The sequence below is a fragment of the Micropterus salmoides genome, unplaced genomic scaffold, assembly GCF_014851395.1.
Source record: "Micropterus salmoides isolate LMB-PRFRI ecotype aquatic unplaced genomic scaffold, ASM1485139v1 Ms_hic_scaffold_4, whole genome shotgun sequence".
Classification (NCBI taxonomy): domain Eukaryota; kingdom Metazoa; phylum Chordata; class Actinopteri; order Centrarchiformes; family Centrarchidae; genus Micropterus; species Micropterus salmoides.
In genome coordinates this window covers 16,886,290-16,908,769 of record NW_024043372.1, presented here as the reverse complement: position 1 = coordinate 16,908,769, position 22,480 = coordinate 16,886,290, and the positions used below count along the sequence as shown (strand labels likewise).

The following is a 22,480-nucleotide window of genomic DNA, read 5'->3' as shown; positions in this document are numbered from 1 at the left end:
CCTCACATTTCTACTCTATATCCTCTGTGGATTTCTGCAGATCTGATGGCAAGAAAAACTGGGACTTTTTGTAGGAGCTATTCACCACATTTAAAACCGCCAGTGCCTCCTGATAAACAAGGACCTTGTTGGGCCACTTTGGAAATATAAACAATGTCAGTTGAGGAGCATAAGTGAAATCAGAAGTGTCACTGTTTGCAAGGCATGCTTGTGGATTAAAATGCTTTATAAAATACTTATCTTCCATTTAATGCAAAATTGTACATATACAACGTAATTTACCACCTAAAAACAGGGCTGGCATTCAAACTTTTTCATACTGGCCGAAATGTGTCCAAACCACTGACTATCGAATACGAATGTTGTTAACTTCTTTTATGATTGGATAGATTCTGATTTAAATCTAAATTTCAATTATTTTATGGAGGCAAATGCCTTTTAAGGCTGCTTGTATTTAGCCAACATTTAACATTTTAGAAGTTTGGCTTCTTTTTGAAAATGAAAATAGGGTTTTATAGAAAGACATTGTTTTTATCTGTAGGCTATTAGTAAGGTATCAATTAATGTACCATTTCGGTATCTGTATTTAAAAGTAGCTATGGTAACTGCACTAGCATCCATTGGATTTGGAATTGGAAAAATAATTCATTTTAATTGTAAACGAAATCCAGCCCCACCTTAAAAATATGCCAACTCATCATTTTTCAATATTGCTATTTAACAATGCTTAATAGAATGTTTTGAAATATAAAATGTAAATATTTACACTTTACACAGGCTATTCCAATTATTTTGCTTTCTGTCATTCCCATTTCCCTGCAGCTGCTTTGCTTCTGCTTTGAGCTCTTAAGATGGTGATTCAACCAACACTTTTTCAATCCTGATGGGCACTTTGGTTACCACAAATATGATTTGGTGGTGGTCTTCAGGGTTAGGGGTTAGCGAAAGGTCAATTGGCCATCAGCACAAATAGATTTTATGAGTTTCGGGGAATTACTGTATAACCCTCGTGGATTGTTTCTGTGCAATCCATTCACTAACTGTGATTTGTTTCTCCCCTCTCACCCGTTTCACCACATAACAGGAGTACCTGGAGCTAAGGTGAGACACTGTCGGATATTAAGACACTCTTTGTGTATGTGCTGTCTTTGTATGTGGTCATCATGCTGTGTGTGTGTGTGAGTGAGTGTGTGTGTGTGTGTGTGTGTGTGTGTGTGTGTGTGTGTGTGTGTGTGTGTGTGTGTGGAACACACCTGGAATTAAATCTGTATCTATCCCGGACTTCTATCAGTGCTGCAGGACCAGTAGTTTATGGATTTAGACAACACTTTGATGTGAAGAGCTTTGCAAGACCAGATGGATGACAGTGATTTCCTCCTCGACACTGTGTGCCATATTTATGTGTTTAATGATACTGTCGGGGATAGTTACTGTCAACATTTTGCTGTTGACCAATTTCCCCCAAAAGCCTGATGTGCTTGTCAGATGCTCTCTAAGATTCAGGGTGAGAAAATATGTGTGAGAAATGACAGATAATTGAAGAAATGTTTGAAAATCTTTTTGATAGCTCTAATCCTAATTGCTTTTGTTATGCTTATCTTTTCGACATCAGGGTCAGAAAGGTGAACCCGGAGACATTACCGATGTAAGTCGACACCACACAGCACAACGAATACAACTTTTCATTTGAAAATGTTCATTTGTAAATTATTTTGTATCTCAAGTGAAACACTTATTGGTATCCACTTGTGGAGGAAGTATTCATATCCTTTAGTTAAGTAAAAATGTAGCAATACAGCAACATTAAAAATACCAGTACATTACAAGAAAATGTCCTGCATTGAAAATGTCACTTAACAATAAATACATACGTACTATTAGTACTAATTCTGAAAATGGAGCATGTGAGTGATGTTCTATTAGATAGTATGCTATTTTATTTTTATTACTAATGTATTAATGTGTAAGTAACATTTTACTGTTAATTTTAATTATTGTAAGTACTGTTGGCAGTTTAATCTACTCCAGTGCATCACTTATTATAACCTTTGAAATGTAGTGGAGTAGAAGTATCAAATACCTCAAACAGTATAGTATTTAAGTATGTGTACTTAGTTACATTCCACTGTTTGTAGCATATTATCTCTTGCTGTGGATCTGAATAGTTTTTCATCAATTAGAGAAATAACCTAAATAACTTAGCAGTAATACCACCATTCATTTGTCAGGAGCAAAGCCAAGCATTATCAGGCCTCTACACAATCCTCCATACAGATCCTCATAGGCCAGTGGAGAAAGAGAGAGAGAGAGAGAGAGAGAGAGAGAGTAAACTCCCTGCTGCTGCTGCTGCTGCTGCTGCACCTGGAAATGCTTTAAACCTCGGAGGGAATAGAAGTTTGTGGCAGGAAATAAGAGGGCATTGTTTATTGTGTGTTTCTTATAATGCGTTGCCCAAAGAGATTAGCAATTAACAAGCCTGCTCTGATGTGAGAAAGATGATTCCCCACCGAGTGCAAGGGGACCTAAAACATATGTGTGCAAATACATGTGGTAAATGTAAGCTTTAGCAGTGGGCCTAAAATTTAAAGACTATTCACAAATGCTACATTTACATGACTTTAAAAGGTTAAAGATAAGATTTTATAACAGATTGTTGACATCCTGACTTTTCTCTATTTTCTTTTCCTTTACTTGCCCAGGTTGTAGGACCAAGAGGACCAAGTGGCCCAATGGTATGCACAATTTCTGCATGTATACATTCTTCCTTAATAACTGTTCTTTGGGAGCTTTTACAATTTGCTTACTGACTACTTCACTGTCTCCCGTTCACCAGGGCCCACCAGGAGAGCAAGGACCCCGGGGAGCGAGAGGCGATAAAGGAGAGAAGGTCAGTTTGAAAAAAATAAAAGAATTAACCCCCCCTGTAATTTTCACTCAAAAAAACAGACCCACACTCTGCTCCTTTAAGAAGTACAGTATGTCCTATTGAATCTGATTGCTTTAGGTCTTTGGACACTGAGGTGGGTGGATGGGGTCTCTGCTATAGCTTGCAGTTTTGCAGAATGGTAGCCTTTCATTGAGCAGCTCAGTCTAACTAGTCATGTATCGTTTCTGTTAGGCTGTGTGGTCTGCTAAGGTCTGGGTCGTTTAACAGATGTGGGACTGTCGGAGACTCGTAATGTAAACCTCTGCTTCAGGCCTCAGTCATTCAGTGTGGGAAATCAGAGTCGACACATCCGCCAGGCTTTGATCATTGCATTAATGTAACAACACTTGGACGTGAAAATGGCTGCAGGCGAGGAGTTTATGTCATGTAAACATCTTGCTTATGCAGACTTAAGCACAAGCTGGATTGGGTTTTGGCTAGCAGAGGTTGAGCAGCCTTATAAGTGCTCAGCACATTCTTTGTTCAGGATCCCCTTGCAGGGTAATTTGTCACTACATGCACAGAGGCATGCCAGGTAGTCTGATTTGGTCTGATAAATCATCAGCATGCTCTACGGGGGGGGGGGGGGTATTTTAATTTAAATTGTATATTTGGCAATGTTTTTTTGTTGTTGTTTTTAACCTTTAAATGTATGGTCAGGTGTCGTTCACTTCCCTCATGTAGACTGACAGTGCAGTTTGGAGAAGATTCAACTGAGCATTAGGCTTCTGTCAACAGTGTCTGACAAATGTAGTCCAGTGGTGTATCGTCTGCCAACTACTGTGTAATGATTTATCCAAACCTACCACTGAGGCCTGAAACTAATCAATGGCGACTTGTAACAATTATTATCTTCTTCTCTCTCTCAAAACAAAAAGATTACAGCACAGAAAAGGGTAATTTTTTACTCATAGATATGTAATTAGCATTTTCATTATATATAGAATTGTTGTTCTAGTTGTCAAAAAGCACACTGCAGATGGAAAAATATGAATTTAAGCTGTATATTTGAATAGAGTGGAAATGATTAGTAGATTGATAAGTTGATAATAAATTTGTAAAAGTAAGTAAGTAAGTAAGTAAGTAAAAATGCATAAATCAACATTTTCCAGCTTCTCAAATATGAATATTGTTTGGTTTAGTATTGTTTGGACTGCTGGACAAAACAAGACAGGGCTTTGGACACTGTAATATTTATATATAAACTATTTTCTCATGTTTTATGGAGCAGATGACATACTGATTTCATTATCAGTTATTCTTAAAAGGTTGCATCATTTGGTCATTTCAGTTTATGAATAAGAATCAAATTGATCTTTTGATATGAGTAATAACAAGTGCCTACCATGACCTATTTTGGGTCATATTCTTGTCCTTTTAATAGATTTTATTGATTTTAATATTAACTGTCTATTTCAGGGAAGCCCTGGTCCCCGGGGCAGAGATGGTGAACCTGGCACCCCTGGAAACCCTGGCCCCCCTGGACCTCCAGGACCTAACGGACCCCCTGGCCTTGGTGGAGTAAGTATCCCATGACAAGTGGGGGGTTGGCATTGACTGCAGACGAAGGAGCTGACAGGTTGAACACTGATGCAAGGCCAAGAACGGCTTCACTCTAACTGGGTGGAATAAGCAGAGAGAATGGTTAAAATAGAGCGAGGAAAGAATCCAAGAGCACAAAAGATGTGGGAAATAGCTGGCATTGTGAGGAGGCAGAAAGACAACGGCGAGTAGATGCAGAGAGAGAGAATAGATCGAATGCCTCTCATTCTTTGTAGGAGAAAAGGAGGGAGGAGGTGGATTGAGGGGAGGGGAATGGAAGGGCAGGAGGTAGAATGATAGATTTGGGGAGGGGAAGGGAAGGAGTTTTTTTTAGGGGGAAAACAAGGAGACTCTTTGTGAAGGCGAGAGAGATGTGAAATCTGTTCACATGCCCTCTGTCTCTCCTCTGTCTGCATCAGGATTCACATAATGAGCTCTGTTGCTGACAATCTATGAAAAGCTGATCCTCCTCTCTCCTGCCAAAATGACAGCATCCTCCAACCTCAAATCAATGTCAACACATTTGGCTTCCAAGATAAATACTTAAATTTTGCATCATGGACACTGAAACAAAGCCAAAGCTCACCTTTAAAGCAATTTGAAGCATTTATTTTAGTCTATTCCAACCAGATGCTTTACCCAGCAGTCAATGTGGCATATTTTCTTTTAAATTCAGATGACCATTAAAGCTCATTTTCACTGAGATGTCATAACAACGACCTTTGTATAGCTTGATAAAAATCTCAACACTGTCTTTTATTTTGCCTTTTCCAGAACTTTGCTGCTCAGATGGCTGGTGGCTTCGACGAGAAGGCTGGCGGCGCGCAGATGGGTGTGATGCAAGGACCAATGGTGAGCGAGCGATGATGAGACCTGCTCCCTTTTCCATGTTCTCTGTTTTGTTTTTTTTACAGTCAGCTGCTTTTGAATCTGTTTGGATGCTACAGTGTTGGAGGGGTCAGCAGCGAGGAGATTTTATTAGGCAGACTGCTTAGTCCACCAAGACCCGAGTTAAAGATCTGAGCTGGCATCAGCATCTTCCCTTCTGAGGTGTCTTTGAACGAAACTCCCTACCATTTCCAGTTTTTGTGTGCCTGATCCTGCACTTTTACCTTTCTGGAGGTGCACAAACAACTTCCTTACATGAACCACAGAAACCTCACATGGTTATCAAACGTGAAAACTACTACATCATACCTATGAGATGAGGAGATACCCATGAAGAATTTAAAATCATCAAGGATGGGAGGAAACATGGAAGGCAATTTGTAGCATCACCTATGTTTTTTAACTCTCTACCTATGTTTTGGGGAGAAAATTGAAGGATAAGGGATCAGTCCCCCAGTGTTGGAGAAAAGAAACGTCAAAGTTATGGGTCCTGATGGAAAAGAAACACCTCACATGTGGAGTACAGAGGGGTAATTTGAGTAAACAGCCATTGATCGTTGTTATATTTCAAGCCCATGAAAAACCGACACTGTCGTTGGTTAGCTGGCATGGCAGCAGCTTGCCTGAGATGATGGAGTGAGGAGCACACTGGGAGCTATTTTTGTTTAGAGAGCTTGGCAGTGTCTCAGCCCAGCAGAGGTTTGAGACGCCAGCAGGGAAGGGAGGGTGGGGGGTTGGGGGCTGGAGTCCAACAGATCCCCACAGTTAGCAGCGGTCTGCGTTGCTTCACTCCTACTGACTGGCCTTCCACATAACTGTCTAGGAGCGCACCACAATACTGACCTTTTTGAAACCAGGCCACGTTTCACGTCAAATCACAAGTCAAGCTTGTAACACCCTTATATAGAGTAGCTACTCAGAACCCCAACTCATATACGAGCACTTACATACCAAACCATACATAACACTCAAACAACGCTCTTACTGAAACGTATGCACACATATACGTGTCCCTCAAACACACATTCAAAAGTCCTGAAGATATAGAGCCCCATTGATACATTTGAACCTGCTGTGGTAAAGGCTTCCCACCCCCACTGAAAGGTGACTTTCATTCGCTCTTGAGGACCACTGTGCCATGCTGTGACGTTTTCTTTGGCTGCCATCCTTGATTTTCAAAGCATAACCATGAAGCAAAAATGTGGGTTTATAAAAGCAAGCCTGCTGAAAGGAATATGTTTTCATCCAAGAGGAAAGCTGTCACAACTAATCCGAATGAAGTCATTTTTTTCACTGAAGGATTTTGTCCAACTTTATTTACACCAACTCTTACAGTACCATTGTTCCTTGTACAGCTGATTTTCTTTGTGCATGTTTGTGCAAGATAAAGAGGCAGACTGAGAGAGAAAAAGCAACGGGTATTTGGCTCATCACCTCCACAGAATGTGATTTTTTTTTTTCTCTTGCTGAGCAGCGATGCATGAAGTTGAAGTAGAAATTGCTTTGGCGTGTGACTCCAACCAGAAGCTCTCGCAGAGCAGATTAAAAGATTAAGTCAGAGAAATCTCACCTCCTGTTCTGATGCCTGAAACATTTAGGTATGAAAAATATCACAGTTGTGCATTACGTTGTTTTTCATTCCATGTCAAAGCACAAGAAGTCATGTAGAGTTCAAACACTCCTTCGAAGAGTACAGGACTGCCTCTGACCTTTGAACTGTAGAAGCACACAGCAGGTGTGGGTTGACAGTGAAAAGAGAACAAGAGCAAGTCTAAATGCTGCTGAGGAATTTCAAACAATTTATGGATTTGGCAGGTAGAGCTGTTAAGCTTTGTGTCGCTTGAGGGCAAAGCATGTGACATTTTTCTCTATAGCTCCTGACTGAATTTAAGAAGACAAAAACAAGTCATTTCCCTTTAACACCCACACTCAGTGTTGCAAAATGTAGTCTGTTTTTCTGTAGCTAAATTGGTGTGTACTGGTGTGACAATTTTGTATTTCGTTAACCTGATGTTGTGTCTCTTCTCTCTTTTGTTCTCCTCAGGGCCCTATGGGTCCCAGAGGACCACCTGGCCCCACCGGATCACCTGTAAGTACCACCTGTACGCCCCAGACAAACACACACCTGTAGACGAGATCCTGAGTTTGGTCACCAACAGGATACTCTAGGCTAAATCTCATAATTGAGCTTGTGCTTGATGCCATGTACATATGCCGCATTGCCCACTTCCCCCAAGTGTATTTAATAACAATAATGGCCACAAAAGGACGAGTGACTTTGCAAACTCCAACACAGGCTGACAGGGATAAATGTTTACACACGGCTCTGTTTTGACTGGGAGTGTTGGAGGAAGGTGGCACAAGGAGAATACTTTAGTCTCACAGCTGCAGGCTCCAGGGCTTTTTCCTATGCCATAACCCAGGCTTACTCCAGAACACCTGACAATTTACCTTTCATAGAGCCTACTTGGAGTACTCCTCCGAGCACACACACCCCACCCTTTTCTGCTCTTACCCGCAACCAAGCTCCACCTGTACCTCTTTCAGCCCTCCCAGCGTCCAGAGTAAAGCTATTAAGTTGTAGGCAATGCCAGCTGACTTGCCTCAACTTGATGGTTTAAATCACCCTGAGCCCACATTTGGAGAGACTTGTTTTCTGCTTGGACACCTTTGACTGCTTTTAGATAGGATTCAAACAGGGTCGACTTTCTCAAAAGCGATGACATGACAATAGTAGGGAAGTAGTCTAATTTTGAGTAGCCGCAATTTGTAACGTAGACAGAAAGACACAGACATACAGTGAGTGTACAATAAAGAAATAGTTTTCATATAATCGTTTGTATGATTGCTGCTGCGAGTGTACAAGTACTCACCTTTTCTGAATATGTACTCTATAATGCATTTCTTTTTTTTACTGTAAATTAAGTTATGCAATAAACTTAGCTACAAGTATCAGAGATTTACCACATTTGTAATATAGCCAGTAACTAATTGTTGCCACAAAGTAACAGTTGTTATCCCTAACCCATCATGATTTCCTAAAGTCTAAGTTGACATATTCAAAAGGCAATTTGAATACACATGTGTACTGAATATGTACAACATCCAATTAATTTAACTACCATAGAAGAAATCCAGCAAACTTAACTGGTATTTAAATGTTTTAAATTTCACGCCCTCTCAGGCATTGTGTATAAAAAAGTTTCACTCTCGTCAAACAGCCTCTGTCTTCTTTCTGCATCCCAGGGCCCACAAGGATTCCAAGGCAACCCAGGAGAGGCTGGAGAACCTGGACAAGCTGTGAGTATCCCCAAGTGCACGTTACATGGTTATTCTAAATACTTATAACATATAAACCTCCTCTCCTTTTTTATGTTCTTCTTCTCTTTTTAACTCACTACCTTCTCTTGTCTATTTGACTTTTTAAAATATGTCAATAGTGAGGTACAACTAGACTGGACAGCAGTCATCATAGCCATATATACCCATCTTTACCCATCTTCTCACTGACAGCTTCCAAAGTTTGCTATACCTCTCCATCTCCATTAAATTTCTATTCCCCAACCCTCAAATAACTCCTCTCAGACAGGAGACCCTACCCATTTCCAATTATTTTCATTTTCTGTTCTTCTGCCCCAGCTCCACACTCTCTCTACCCTCATTCACCCCTCCTGTAGTTCCCATCCTGACTTACTCCTAATGAAGCTTCCAGAAATCAGACTATCCACCCTCTGTGTCCTTCCCATTCCCTCAGCAGGTGGACAATGCAGGGTCTCCTCACTGCTGTGTTAATCTGCTCCTGTGGAGTTCAGATGTGCTTCCTCTTTTAAAAGTGTTCCAGCACATCATTATATTTGATTAAAATCAAGCTTCCTTCCAGAAAATAACTCGACAGTTGTAGAAGGATCACAGTGTTGGTCAAGTGTTTGTCAAGACCAGAGATAATTTTGGCCTTTGAAATCACAATGAGTCAGAGATACTTGAACTGTTATTTTCCATCAGAGCGGAAAATGACCAACAAGATGCCTTTTATAGCTTATCCCAATAAGGGAGATAAAGTGGTCATTTAGATGGTAAAAAATAGTGACCGAACCAAAAGACATGTCAACACACATGAAGTGAGAAAGCTCAGAGAGAAATTGGCAGACAGAAAGAGAGAAAAATGAAAACATCAGAACTTCAGATAGCATTTGTTCCATGCTTTCGGCCTGATCTTGTCTATAAATCCTGCTTATTCTGATCCCTCCTCATTAAAAAATACTCTCATTAAAAATCATAATCTTGTCATTATTGTTTAGAAATTGATTATTGGGATTATTTTATAAAGACCGATTCACATTAATTAGGAAGCAATGTGTGTCAGATCAGCAGAGCAACTGCCAAAACAGTTTTTGCTTAATGTAGTAGTAAATATCCTACTAATGTAACACTCAATTAAATTCATGTATTGAAGTGTATTTCTTATGTGTTTCAGTTTGTTGGTCTGGTAGGAAAGTGAAAGAAAGCAGGAGCTGTGACCCTTTTTATATACAGTCTATACTGTGACCACATGCTAAGAATTATGAACCAAAGTCCAAACTGTGCGCAGTTTCCCTCTGCTGGTTATGAACAGAAACTGTGTCTCACCTTTGCCTGTTTTCTCTTTACTATTAGGGCCCAATGGGTCCCCGTGGCCCCCCTGGACCTTCTGGAAAACCTGGAGATGATGTGAGTAAATTACCAACAATCAAGAACTCAAGGCACATGAAGCTTAGTTACTATTCTTATTTCACCTACTCTGAGTGTATTCAGTAAAATATCAGCGTCTCTGCTGAAAGTCCTGTAAGTTTGACCTTAAATAAATTCTCTTGTGGCCTTTTCTGACTCCACCTACAGAAATAATAAAATGTGTCACTGTCGTGATATCATTGGTGAATTTTGCGAGTGTTGTTAATTTCATGAGTATTCATTTCCCATTCCTGGTCTTGATATGTTTACATTAAAACAAATTTCCTTTACTTGTTACTTGTTTAAAGGCACTGTTATATAATGTAAATCACAGTATCCCCAGCATACATTGATTTGGTTGGTCTCTGTTTGCTCTTCATGTAGTTTTTTTTCCAAACTGAACTAAATTATGTTTACTGCTCAAGCGTTTTGTATCAGTAAGCTCTAAATGTTATTTTCAACATCTTGTTGGTCTTTCAAAGCCATATCCAGTATCCAATATTTTTATTTGGTATTATTACTGCTATATTACCATAGAAAATACTACTATGTTTCTCTTTTTAATCTTAATCTTTAATCAGACACCAAACTGTAATTCTTACCTTTTGCCACATGATGGCAGCAGACATGAAATATCACCATGTGTCCAATAGGAGGCGTATTCTCAAATCCAGGATGTCATTACATTTTGAAAAGGAGTACTTACATGATATACATGGATTTACATTTTTTTAATTTTATTAATTTTTACATAACTTTTCCTCTCTGTTGCTCTTTTAGGGTGAGCCTGGAAAACCAGGCAAATCTGGCGAGCGTGGACCTGCTGGACCTCAGGTGAGATTAATCAGGCTTTCGATTCAGTCTGACTGTGGGGAGTCTCCCTTGGTATAAGATTTTATCTTGTTTTTCCCTCTGGTGGCCAGCAACCAGCTCTGGAAATATATGGAAGAAATTAGTCTCTAATACCAGCTCACAGACTGAAACAGATTCCTGGGCCATAAACAAACTGATTGGAGGAAAGCACACAATCTTTATCTGAGATTTTATACTTCACATACAGTTATAGTGATGCTGTCACTTCAGAAGAACATAATCAACTCAAATCACCAGTGTATTTTTACATTTTACTTTACATTGATTATACAATAAAGGAACTTTCACCATAGCTGACAGAATTGATGGATTACAGTACAGACTGAGCGTATCCAGATATTGATCGGAGTTCAAACCTGTAAATTACACTAATGAATATCACATTATGAGTTTCAGATGGAGTCATTTATCATCTCAAGCCAAGAATTAGAGTATTTCTTTTGGTCTAAAGATCCCAGGTGGCCAATATTAGTTGGAGCCTTTTGATGTGTGGGGAAACTCTGTCCTGATGTAATCTACTCCAGTGGCCAATGGAGGAAATGTTGATAGCAACATTATTTTATGCTCTCAGCTTCATTCATTGCCCTCTACTGTGTTTTACTCCACTGCATTACCTCTCCTCTTGCATTTAAAGGGAGCTCGTGGATTCCCAGGAACTCCTGGCCTGCCTGGCATCAAGGGACACAGAGTGAGTGTGTTTGTTGTCTGTCAATGATTTCCAGGAAAATTAGGTGGTTGTTTGGGTTCTTGTCTGGATTCTTGTTATCCTAACTATGCTCTGTCTTCACTTTCTTTTAGGGTTATCCAGGTCTTGATGGTGCAAAGGGAGAGACTGGAGCTGTTGGGTCAAAGGTAGGATTTTATTCTGTGTGTACTCACTGTTTTCCAGCTAATGATGGCACCAGGTCACTGTTTGTTTATGTATGTCTTTATGTCTAAAACAGACTCCAGGAAGAGTAATAGTTGCCAAGGAGGGCCCCAACGAGTGATTATTCTCTGCCAATTATTTTCTAGATTAAAGGATTAATTGTCTGTTCTATTAATAGTGTAAAAACGTCCATACCAGTTTTTCAAAGTCATTCAGGGGGATGTCTTTAAATATCTTAGTTTTGCTAAAGATACTCAGTTTAATAAGTTTTAAAACTGATATTTTAGTGGCCCAATTTTCTGCCATTCTTACATGAAAAATTACTTCAACGATAAATCCAATTTCAAAAAGATTTAGATAGACAGATAATAAACAATGATTCAAATGAATAATAAATATTTGTTCCTATCTTTAGGGTGAGAGTGGTGCTCCCGGAGAGAATGGCGCTCCTGGACCAATGGTGTGTAAATCACAACAACAACTCCACATGAGAACCAAAAGATGTACAAATCCTGTCTCAAATCTAATGGTGAACTGACTCTAAAAGGTTTCTTCTCCTCTCCCCCATCCACATAGGGACCTCGCGGTCTGCCTGGTGAGAGAGGCCGTCCTGGACCCAGTGGAGTTGCTGTGAGTGTCTATTTTCACAACTACAACTTAACATCTGATTCACAACAGATGGGTTAGATGCTTCACATTGCTTTATTAGCAGCTACTATATTCTTAGAGCATACGTGTCAGGCGTAATCTCCTACTGCTGTGTAGCAGTTTCCTGATTTGAATCATTGGTGAAAAGTGTTGTTATTAATTTAAAGTTAGGACCAAAGGTTTTGATAGCATTTGCTAATAATGTGTTGTTTATTCAGGGAGCACGTGGAAATGATGGCTTGCCCGGTCCTGCTGGTCCCCCTGTAAGTATCATCTAATTCACTTTCATCTTTTCATTTTCATTTCGTTCATTTGCTTTGAGAAAGAAACAATATATGAAATCAATCCCCAATTGTCCACACACAGCCCCGCTACATGTAGGATAGTAGTCTCTACACCTGCACACCTGCATGGGTCAGTATTTAATAGCTGAGCTGACAGACTTTCTTTTCCACTCCTTAGGGCCCCGTCGGTCCTTCTGGAGCTCCAGGCTTCCCTGGCTCTCCTGGTTCAAAGGTAAGACACAAGTTACCTGCAATAGTGGTCCAACTTCATCTTCAACTTTGTTGAGCTTATTTGGTGGATGAGAGTAAGCATCTTTGCCTGTCCCTTCCTTTCTGTGAGAAAACTGGTCAGCATAATTGAACTTCTGCTTCCCTCTTACTTTGGAGTTTTTCTCTACAAAAACAAAGCTGTGTGTTTAACAGGTGCAAAAATGTGAGGGTTTTTGTGAATTCTGTGTAGAATAGAATTAAATCAAACAGTTGATATCTCAGCAAATGGCGGCACACAGCTCACAGAGGATTTTGTGGGGACGAGTTGAAATTCTTTAGTGAAATCGGAGAAGGCTGCTCTACATTGTGTGCTTTAAGCCTCCATCTGTGTGGAAAACTTGGGAGGAGGGGGTTTAAAAGTGTTATTCTCCCTCTCTCACTCCCTCTTACTGTCTTTCTTCTTTTCTCTCTCTGCTTTGCATCTGATTTATTTCTCCTGCACAGCAGACTAGCTCTGCTCTGTTCTCGAGGGGCCAGCGCTGGCGGTTTGCTTTTGCTTTTTTTTTTCAAAGCCCCATGATAGTATGGGAAATCTTTTAGGAATTACAAGTGGAGTATCTCTTTACAAAAGGAGATTCCCTTGAAGTAATCAAGGCAAACTAGGCTCAAGATGTGAAAATGTGTGTCTGTGTGCATGTTTGTGTATCGTATCAACTTACATCCATAAACACTTTATGTTTGTCTGCAGGAGAGTCTGTGAAAGTGTGTGCTAATGTGTGTTCTGGTGTGACTTTATAATATTCTAGGAAGTGTCCCAGGGTGAGGAATGTTAAAAAATCTCATATTATGTTATTGTGCTCAGGAGCTCATGAAATGCTTGCGACATTTCCTCTTTGAACCATGTGAGCCAAGACTAACAAAATAAAAAACTAGCTAGACAGAAACAACACATTTATCTTAACTTTACCTGAATAAACTGTGTTCCTGAACTGAAAAGATCTAATCGTTTATCCAGCTCCAATAGTGTCTCTGCACTGTATTATTTAGCATCAGCCAAGCTATCACCTCTAAGATGCTGAGATGTTTTTCCACAACTGGCAGATGTTCCTCCTTTTATTCCATTTTTCACTTTTGTTACGGAGCCAGTAAAATACTGGACTTGACAGTGTTAGAGAAAAGAAAAAAATCAACACACCACATCATTGTTTTTGCAAACACTTACAAACTCTATTATGTCATACTACTGAGTCTGCAAATGCTACAAAACTGCTGCAATAGCAAAGGAATTCCATTCTCATTTCTCTCTCTTTCATTGCTGAAAAAGCTGCATACCATCATAGTGGTAGAAACCTCTGGCTAGTGTCCATTAGTTCCTCTGAATGTGGCCCAAGTCCTATTTTTATACTGAACCAGAAGGTCTGCAAAACGTTATGCACCAGGCTTTGGATAGCACACTTTGTACCAGTCAGTAGATTATTTTGTTGATTTAAAATGCAGTGGTGTGTCACAAAAATGTGTTTCTGAGCAACATTTAGCTTTCAGTTTTTTCTTAAATGCCAGATAACATTCAATTTATAATTTTCAGCCACCTCACAGATTTATTATGTATACAGAGTTAATATTTCGTGTCTATGCTTTGACCTCATCAGTATGATACTTAGTGAACTGAGGTGGACATAAACCCAGATTTTCACCAGATATTCTCAAGCAGGCTAAGAAGCAGATAATTACATATAAAAATCATGACGTAGCAGGTAATTTCTTATTATGAATGGCTAACGTTAGCTTGTGAAATGTTATATGTGCGGGTGTAGCCTTAGCTCTTCCTCTAAAAAGAAAAATACAGAAGTAGGATAAGAGAGCAAAACAGTGGACACAGACATTTTGTTTGTGCCGTATTGTTTGTGATTCACTTATTTACAGTATGAGGGTCTCTTTGCATTTATACTATAGGCTACTGTAATATTCACTTCTCTCTGTTTACATTATCTGTGCTGTTATGTCTTGTCTCTATTAAAGTATTTTCCCATTATAAGGCAGATGTTACTAACAACTTTCTTACACAATATGAAATACATTTTCATGTTTTATACTGTTTATACCATTGCAGCTAACATTGCATGTATGTTCATTGTCATACTTTTGGTTTTTAAATCTATCAATCAATCACAGATCCTATGCTCTTTCACATTTCACACCTTTTTAAAATAGGGATGTTCAAGTTATTTAGTTATCTAACTTCTAACTAATTTTAACTTTTTTTGAGAAGAACTTGTGGCTTGAAATACACATTTGCAATGCTTTAGTGTGTTTCTACTTTTAGTTTGTGTACTGTAGGCTATATGTGTCTTACACAACCTCCAGTGTGTCCAGTGTGCATGTTTGAGACCATATTTGATAAAAGTTATGTCATGTTAAATTAAATTCTGTTTAAATTTCATCATCTCTTCTTTCCTATTACATGACGTTGTCTTTCATATCATAATATATAAGGACATTTATAGCCACAAGCTACTTTTTTTCTATAGCTTGTTTTCTGTAGGATTTGTCTGTTTTATTTTTAGCTTATTGCCATTTATTATATGTGCAGTACATTAACTTCCCAAGGTATTTTCTTACATATTATTAAAAGTCATTTTTTTTCTTTCTTCTGTGTTGCTAACCAGGGAGAAGCTGGTCCTACTGGTGCTCGTGGACCTGAGGGTGCTCAGGGACCCCGTGGAGAGTCTGGCACTCCCGGATCACCTGGACCTGCTGGCGCTTCTGTGAGTGACGCTATAAAAATGAATTTAAAATTCATATTTACTATAGCAAATCATTATTTAAAAGGCAATACTTGTTGTCATCTGAATTATATGAAGCGCAATGTCAACAACTATATTTTGTTTGCGGTTTTTAAGATAGATGATGATAATTTTTAATGCGAGACAGAGAACTGAGCTGGAGAAAGTAAATGACAACATATTTTAACAGGACATAAACTGAATCATTGTGTTCACTTGCTTTCTGTTTTCCTCTACAGGGAAACCCTGGTACTGATGGTATTCCCGGATCCAAAGGATCAGCTGTAAGTTTAAAACTTTGATTGGACTGTATTTCAAACTGTCACCCGCGTGTTAACTTTACTTATTTTCCCATTAAACTATTGTACAGTAGAAGTGCAGGTGATGTTTTTCTAACACACTGATCTGAGCACTGATTCACATCATTTACATGCCTTATACATTTGCTTTACAGAAGTCCAGGACAATTGCACTGTAAATTAATTGCAATACGTTTCAGATCACCAAACCACAGACTCTGCAGTCTTGCAAGACCACAGCCAAAATCAGAGGCACTCTAATTGTATCTGTCCAATGAACAGCATAAACTCCCTTTGAGCTTTATATTCCATCTTGAAAACTCCACATGAGACTTCACTGCACAAGTCAGTCAGTTTTGTAGCCACTGTGGCAAACAATGGGCCTGTATCTCACTTACGTTCAGCAAATGAAAATTCACAATGAAAGTTACAATGAAATTACAGTTAAGTAAAGTGGAAACTAATTGTGGACTACATCCATTCAGATGGATGGTTGAGTATTCAAACAGCTGACTGACTTCAATGCTCCATTTCTTTCTCTTTAGGGTGCTCCTGGTATCGCTGGTGCTCCTGGTTTCCCTGGACCTCGTGGGCCTCCCGGACCTCAGGGAGCAACTGGACCTCTCGGGCCCAAAGGAACATCTGTAAGTGCTCACAGAACCATTCATTAACCAAAGATAGCACCTTTTGTTGGGGGTTATGTTGCTTGGAAACAGTTTATTTCAAAGTTCATTATTAGTGTGTTTATATTTGCCCCTCATTTTCATGTTCCAAATAATAAAATGCCACAGACAAAATGATCACAACCTGCTGCTTTCTCCCTTTTGTCTATCTACCTGTCTGTCTCTCTGTCTGTCTGTCTATTATTGTTTAGGGAGACCCCGGTATTCCAGGGTTCAAAGGAGAGGCTGGACCCAAAGGAGAAATTGTGAGTTTTGTTTTATTTTTCTTGTCACTATATTCCCTGGTTGTTCACCTATTCAACTAACTCCAAACATTGATATTTACTGTGAGCACAGTATTTAGTCAGATAATAATTGAGGATAACATTCACATCTAAGATTAAGTAAATTTTAAATCAGCAGAATTTAGGTACTTCAAATGAAATTATCTGAGCAGACAGTAGTTCTGAAGGTTTCTCTTGTAGTCCGAGAAATACAAAACATATGAACCCAAAGTAATGAGCTTTTCTTCCAGGTGCCGGAACAGGTTTCCTCTCATTAATATTTGCATGTGCAATCGTTATTTAATTTCTCTCTTTCTTTCCTCCAGGGACCAGTTGGTCTTCAAGGAGCTCCTGGCCCACAAGGAGAAGAGGGCAAGAGAGGACCCAGGGGTGAGCCTGGTGCTGCTGGACCACTTGGACCTCCTGGCGAAAGAGTAAGTGTATTGGTTGAAAACAAGTTATTTTACAGCTTAAGTAATTGTATGCTGCTTGGCAACACAGAAACAGAAATATAGGTTTTCTCCTGTGAATTTATCAAAAGTTATCAAATATGTTATTGATCTCTTGTTGCTGTTGAATCAGTCATGAATTGCATGGGTGAAACAGTTTTTTTTGTTTGTTTTTGTTTTTGATGAGGATAATACCATTGAAATTGCATTAAACAACATTACACATTAAACTGTTCCTTATTCTGATGGTCACCACCTGGGAACCACTATGAGATTCAGTGATTTAAATATTGTTGTTAAAATGATCACAACCGTGACTGTGGTTTTTTGTGTTTTCTGTGTAGGGAGCCCCTGGTAACCGTGGTTTCCCTGGTCAAGACGGTCTGGCTGGTCCTAAAGTGAGTTTCACCACAGTACAGTAGTTCCAGAGAAAATGCTTTATTATTGCTCTGAAAAAGAAAATGAACATGGATGCTTTTAGAGGATACGGATCTGGCATAGGATGGAAAAGATAAGGAAATTTAATCCAGTTGATGCGTCAATAGTCACGGGTGTACATCTATGAAAATGACAATTAACTCATTCCATCTGCTGCATATTACATTTGGAAAGTGGTCCGATATTCTCATTGGGTTTGTATTTGTATTAATTAATATTTCTGAATCACCTAATCACAATGGTGTCACATTCGGTACGATTCATATTGCTTTTTCTCAATATTTTTCTCACCTTTGATTATGATTCAGTTTTGCTCAGTTTAATTCAGTAACCTTCAAATCTATCCAAAGACAGGGCTCTTACTATTATATTACTGCAGTGTTATCAGAACTTACAAATCTTGGCAGTTGGATTTTTACTTTTAATACAGATGCTGTTTTGTTTCATAAAGATTGTAAATTTGTTTGTATCAGTCATATTACAGTTTCGGTCATCTTTGTCTCCTCAGACAAAATTCATTTAGTTTGTAAAAATATTTTCTGCCATGGATTGTACTTGTATTAGGCATTTAAAAGCACAAAACTGACATATAGGAATCTTATGGGAATTATTAAAACGCATGACTCGTCAATTTGGCCGCATATGTGGTATGGGCAAATGAAAAAATAAGTGGATGAAGCACTTTCACATTATTTGGCAAAAGATTCCACTGAACATTTTATTGACTCAGTTGTCCCTGATGACATCTCTGGAAAATCATTTCTCACCTCATTAACTCATAATAGTTATTAAATCAAGCGAAATTGAACAAAGCGGCATACAGTTTTGATATTATGCGTTTGATGAAGCGTGTAATAAGTGAAGTGTCTCTTCAGTGTCCTCACTGAGCACAGATCAGCACGCTTACTGACGAGTTAATGTAGTTAAAGTACATAATATAGAGCCATGAGAGAAATTCATCAGCACTCCTGTTTCTTCATCATTTCATCTGAAGCTCATGTACAGGCAGGAGTGATGCATGTAACTCCACCATGTGGCCACAAGATGACAGCATAGCTCAGAGACCTGTCATGCACGAGCGACCTACATGTCCCATATCTGCAAAGCCAGTATCTCATTTAACATTATCTTCCCCGCACAATTTCATTTGCACCAAAATGAATCTGTCAGAGTTTAATCTTCTCATCTGCAGCAGGTCAATGAAACTCCTTCACACTGTAAAAAGGGAAATGTATTTCCTCTGGCCCTCTGGGGTTTGAGAATTGAAGTGTCCCAGTGACTGAGTGACCAAGCCCTGTTTTACTCTCTCTCTCCTAACACAGGGAGCCCCTGGTGAGCGTGGACCATCTGGTGCCAGTGGTCCCAAGGGTGCCAATGGTGACCCTGGCCGTCCCGGAGAGTCTGGTCTGCCTGGTGCCAGAGTAAGCATTTCACTTATCTATAATACCACAGATCTGGATGTTGGTGATAAATTCCAATGTATCTTTACATTTTAAGTACACAATTTGGCTTCATTAGCTGGTTGTGTAATTATTATACAGGTCAGTATCAATACAAAATAATAATAATAATAATAATCCTTATTTGTAGAGCACTTTAAAAAAAAAAACAAGATAAGAAAAATGAAAATATTAAATTATACATTATATGAAAAATTAATATAAAATTAGTAAAATACAATAAAATAAAAGGGATAAAATAAAGTCAAATAAGATCGGGAAAGGCTCTCCTATAAAAGTATGTTTTAAGAAGGGACTTCTTAAAGTTCACTGACTCAGCCGACCTGACATACAATGTCAGATCTTGTGCATTCTTGAGAAGATTGTATGTTGTAATTGAGGATAAAATAGTAGAACTAAACAAATTAATATCTAGCTGAAGATATGGGGTGGTCCTAATTTGCTTGTCCTGTGAAAACCAAGTATCTCCAAAAAGTCCATTTTACATGAGTTCAAAGCTGATTCAAGAAAAACAGCCCAATCTTCTGCTTTATGACAATACATTTTTAGATCATCCAATGGGTTTTTAAATGTTTAATGTAGCTTATGAAATAATATAATGTTTTCAACTCAGAAAGGAACACTTAAAGGGTTGCTCCAGTGATTTGGTATTCCACTTTCATAAAGTTGGGAGGCTCAAAAGAACAAGAGATATCGTGTTTTTTATTCCACGCATTCTTCATCCTTGTCATACCTGGTGCCTACATTACTCATAATGTAACTTGATTGCCAACAGTGGGATATTCAGGTGTGTTAGTAGCAGCTGATCTAGCCTTGAGCTGCTAGCCCCAAGCAGAGATGAGCAGCTGGCTACAGAGGTCTGGTTTCTAACTCCACACCTCCAGATTTATTTCATTTTCTAAACTGAAGTCTTCAGACCTAACTGACATCAACATGACATCCGTTTATCAGACTTTGCGCAGCTCCCTCTGGAACCTCAAAAGGCTTATTAAAACTTTTTTCACATATACAGTAGTGATCCCCTAGACTTAAACAGACTTTGATGTTTAAAATAGGTGGCATTCCCAAGCTAAGAATATAAGATAATAACCCTGCGACTTGACTACAGCTACATTATACAGCTGTTTATACAAGGAGTGTAGGCCTAGTACTACAGTACCTGTAGTACCTGTAGTGAAACGAGTCCACTAATATCAGTTACCTGTGAAATGTTCTCATTTTCATCAATAGGAACAATCGCTTGTTGCACACAGGGCAAATCAGAAGTGGAAATTCAGTTTCGCACCATTCTCGCGTAGAGATTTCTGATGACTCATCTGGATTTTGGCTATATTTCTTCTCTCACAGGGTCTGACTGGACGCGCTGGTGATGCGGGTCCTCAAGGCAAAGTTGGACCTTCTGTAAGTGCATGTTTTACTTTTGTAATGCGATTGTTATGTCTTTGTCAATCAATATAAAAAATCACGCAGCGTTTCCTCGCCCAGCATGACAGGCTTGTGTGTGTGTTTTTTTGACATAGCATGTGGAACAAGCAGGGAGAGACTTGCAATTTTACAAAATGTGCTCTCGTGAAAAGTGTTTTTAATCAAATTGAATTGCACGATATTTTCCACCCATTGTCCACCAGGCTCAGTGGTGTTTCAAAAGGGCTTTTTAGAGTGACAAAGTTTCACACACCTTAGCTTGCTTCAACATTCACATTCAGTTCAGAGCACTGGCAGTTTCTGACCTAAGTTAGCTTGTTTTTCACAATAAATCTTCCATTGTTTAATTCATTCCTTAACTGAAGAGAACTTGTAAAAGTGTCTAACACTGAAACTCTTCACAGAAATCTCCATAAACTGAATTATTTTCAGCGGATTGGCTCATCTTGTTGCCATTCATACATCATACAGTGCTTCATACAGTGCAACCCACACAACCTCAAAACGCAAATACATTTATATGAAAAGTAGTGCTGCACTATAATTACACGTTTTCACATATTTTATGTATTCTCATGTTTTTATGTTGGCTATGTTGTCATTATGCTCACATTTTTTAAACATAAAACACATTTGCTATTTATGGAGGATGTTTCATTGAAGCATTACTGACGGATTAAGCAGTTGTTTCATGTTTTGACTGACTGGGGACTGGCATATTGTCAGACTGATTATGATTGAGGAATTACTTGATCTGTATTTATTTCTTTGCTTCCTGGATTTCATAGTTTACCGCTAATCGGTTTATTTATTTTTGTATTTAGGAGCAATGAAAATTTCAACAAATTGAGTAACTGTTGCATATTGTGGACTTTTCTCTGCTAGACGCCACTCCAATTCTGACTAGATCCTCAGCAATTACCCCTTTCCATGTGACATTCCCAGTCATAATCCTTGTGCAATTTAGCATTTTCCATTTCTGGCCCCAGATGTTAGAATAGTTTACCCCTCACTACTGTTTCACAAATGTTACAATGAATACATGATTGCTTATACTGTATACAGGATCGCCCAGATTATCTAATTGGATTATTAAATTCTCTGTAAAGCATTTTGGTCAACAGTTTTAGTTTTTAAATGTGCTTCATAAATATATTATACTTGACTTGACCTGACTAGGGAGCTCCTGGTGAGGACGGTCGCCCAGGACCCCCCGGCCCACAGGGAGCCCGTGGACAGCCTGGTGTCATGGGATTCCCCGGACCCAAGGGAGCAACTGTAAGTATAATAATATATAATTATAGTATTATAACTATAGTATTATAATTATATACAAAAGTTCAGATGTCCCTGTGTAACCAAGCTAAAGGTGTTGTCTATTTAGGAATGTTCACTTGTTTCAACATAATGTATTTTGGGCCAATAGAACTTTTTTTGTTGTCTTTTGTTTTTATTTTTTTATTTTTCCTCTCTAAAAATAAGTCCCTGGATCCAGAATAGAAACTTCACACGTTGAACACCACCTGCTGAACAATTTCATGCCATTTGATGTGCACCATTGCATGCAACCTCTCTACTCTCAAAATAGATGTAGGGCCAAGAAAATCAGCCGTGGCGCTGTGACTAATCGCTGCATTTTGTTTGTTTGTCTGTTGTGATTAGGGTGAGCCTGGCAAGTCTGGTGAGAAAGGACTGGGTGGAGCTCCTGGTCTGAGAGTAAGTCTCACTCATCCA

The 22,480-nt window shown here is 38.9% G+C and overlaps 1 protein-coding gene across 2 annotated transcripts in view; it reads left to right on the top strand.

The window, feature by feature from the left end:
* The window catches only part of col2a1b (collagen, type II, alpha 1b), a 45,012-nt gene that overhangs the window by 4,454 nt on the left and 18,078 nt on the right, over nt 1–22,480 (top strand). For both annotated transcript variants that reach the window (XM_038696415.1, XM_038696414.1), the window contains 26 exons: nt 1,085–1,101; nt 1,613–1,645; nt 2,700–2,732; nt 2,834–2,887; nt 4,346–4,447; nt 5,243–5,320; nt 7,401–7,445; nt 8,603–8,656; nt 10,010–10,063; nt 10,844–10,897; nt 11,571–11,624; nt 11,735–11,788; nt 12,220–12,264; nt 12,381–12,434; nt 12,671–12,715; nt 12,915–12,968; nt 15,613–15,711; nt 15,969–16,013; nt 16,574–16,672; nt 16,903–16,956; nt 17,301–17,408; nt 17,768–17,821; nt 19,184–19,282; nt 20,669–20,722; nt 21,926–22,024; nt 22,409–22,462. In XM_038696415.1, coding sequence (XP_038552343.1) covers nt 1,085–1,101; nt 1,613–1,645; nt 2,700–2,732; nt 2,834–2,887; nt 4,346–4,447; nt 5,243–5,320; nt 7,401–7,445; nt 8,603–8,656; nt 10,010–10,063; nt 10,844–10,897; nt 11,571–11,624; nt 11,735–11,788; nt 12,220–12,264; nt 12,381–12,434; nt 12,671–12,715; nt 12,915–12,968; nt 15,613–15,711; nt 15,969–16,013; nt 16,574–16,672; nt 16,903–16,956; nt 17,301–17,408; nt 17,768–17,821; nt 19,184–19,282; nt 20,669–20,722; nt 21,926–22,024; nt 22,409–22,462 — 1,595 coding nt within the window. The remainder of the gene's footprint in view (nt 1–1,084; nt 1,102–1,612; nt 1,646–2,699; nt 2,733–2,833; nt 2,888–4,345; nt 4,448–5,242; nt 5,321–7,400; nt 7,446–8,602; nt 8,657–10,009; nt 10,064–10,843; nt 10,898–11,570; nt 11,625–11,734; nt 11,789–12,219; nt 12,265–12,380; nt 12,435–12,670; nt 12,716–12,914; nt 12,969–15,612; nt 15,712–15,968; nt 16,014–16,573; nt 16,673–16,902; nt 16,957–17,300; nt 17,409–17,767; nt 17,822–19,183; nt 19,283–20,668; nt 20,723–21,925; nt 22,025–22,408; nt 22,463–22,480) is intronic.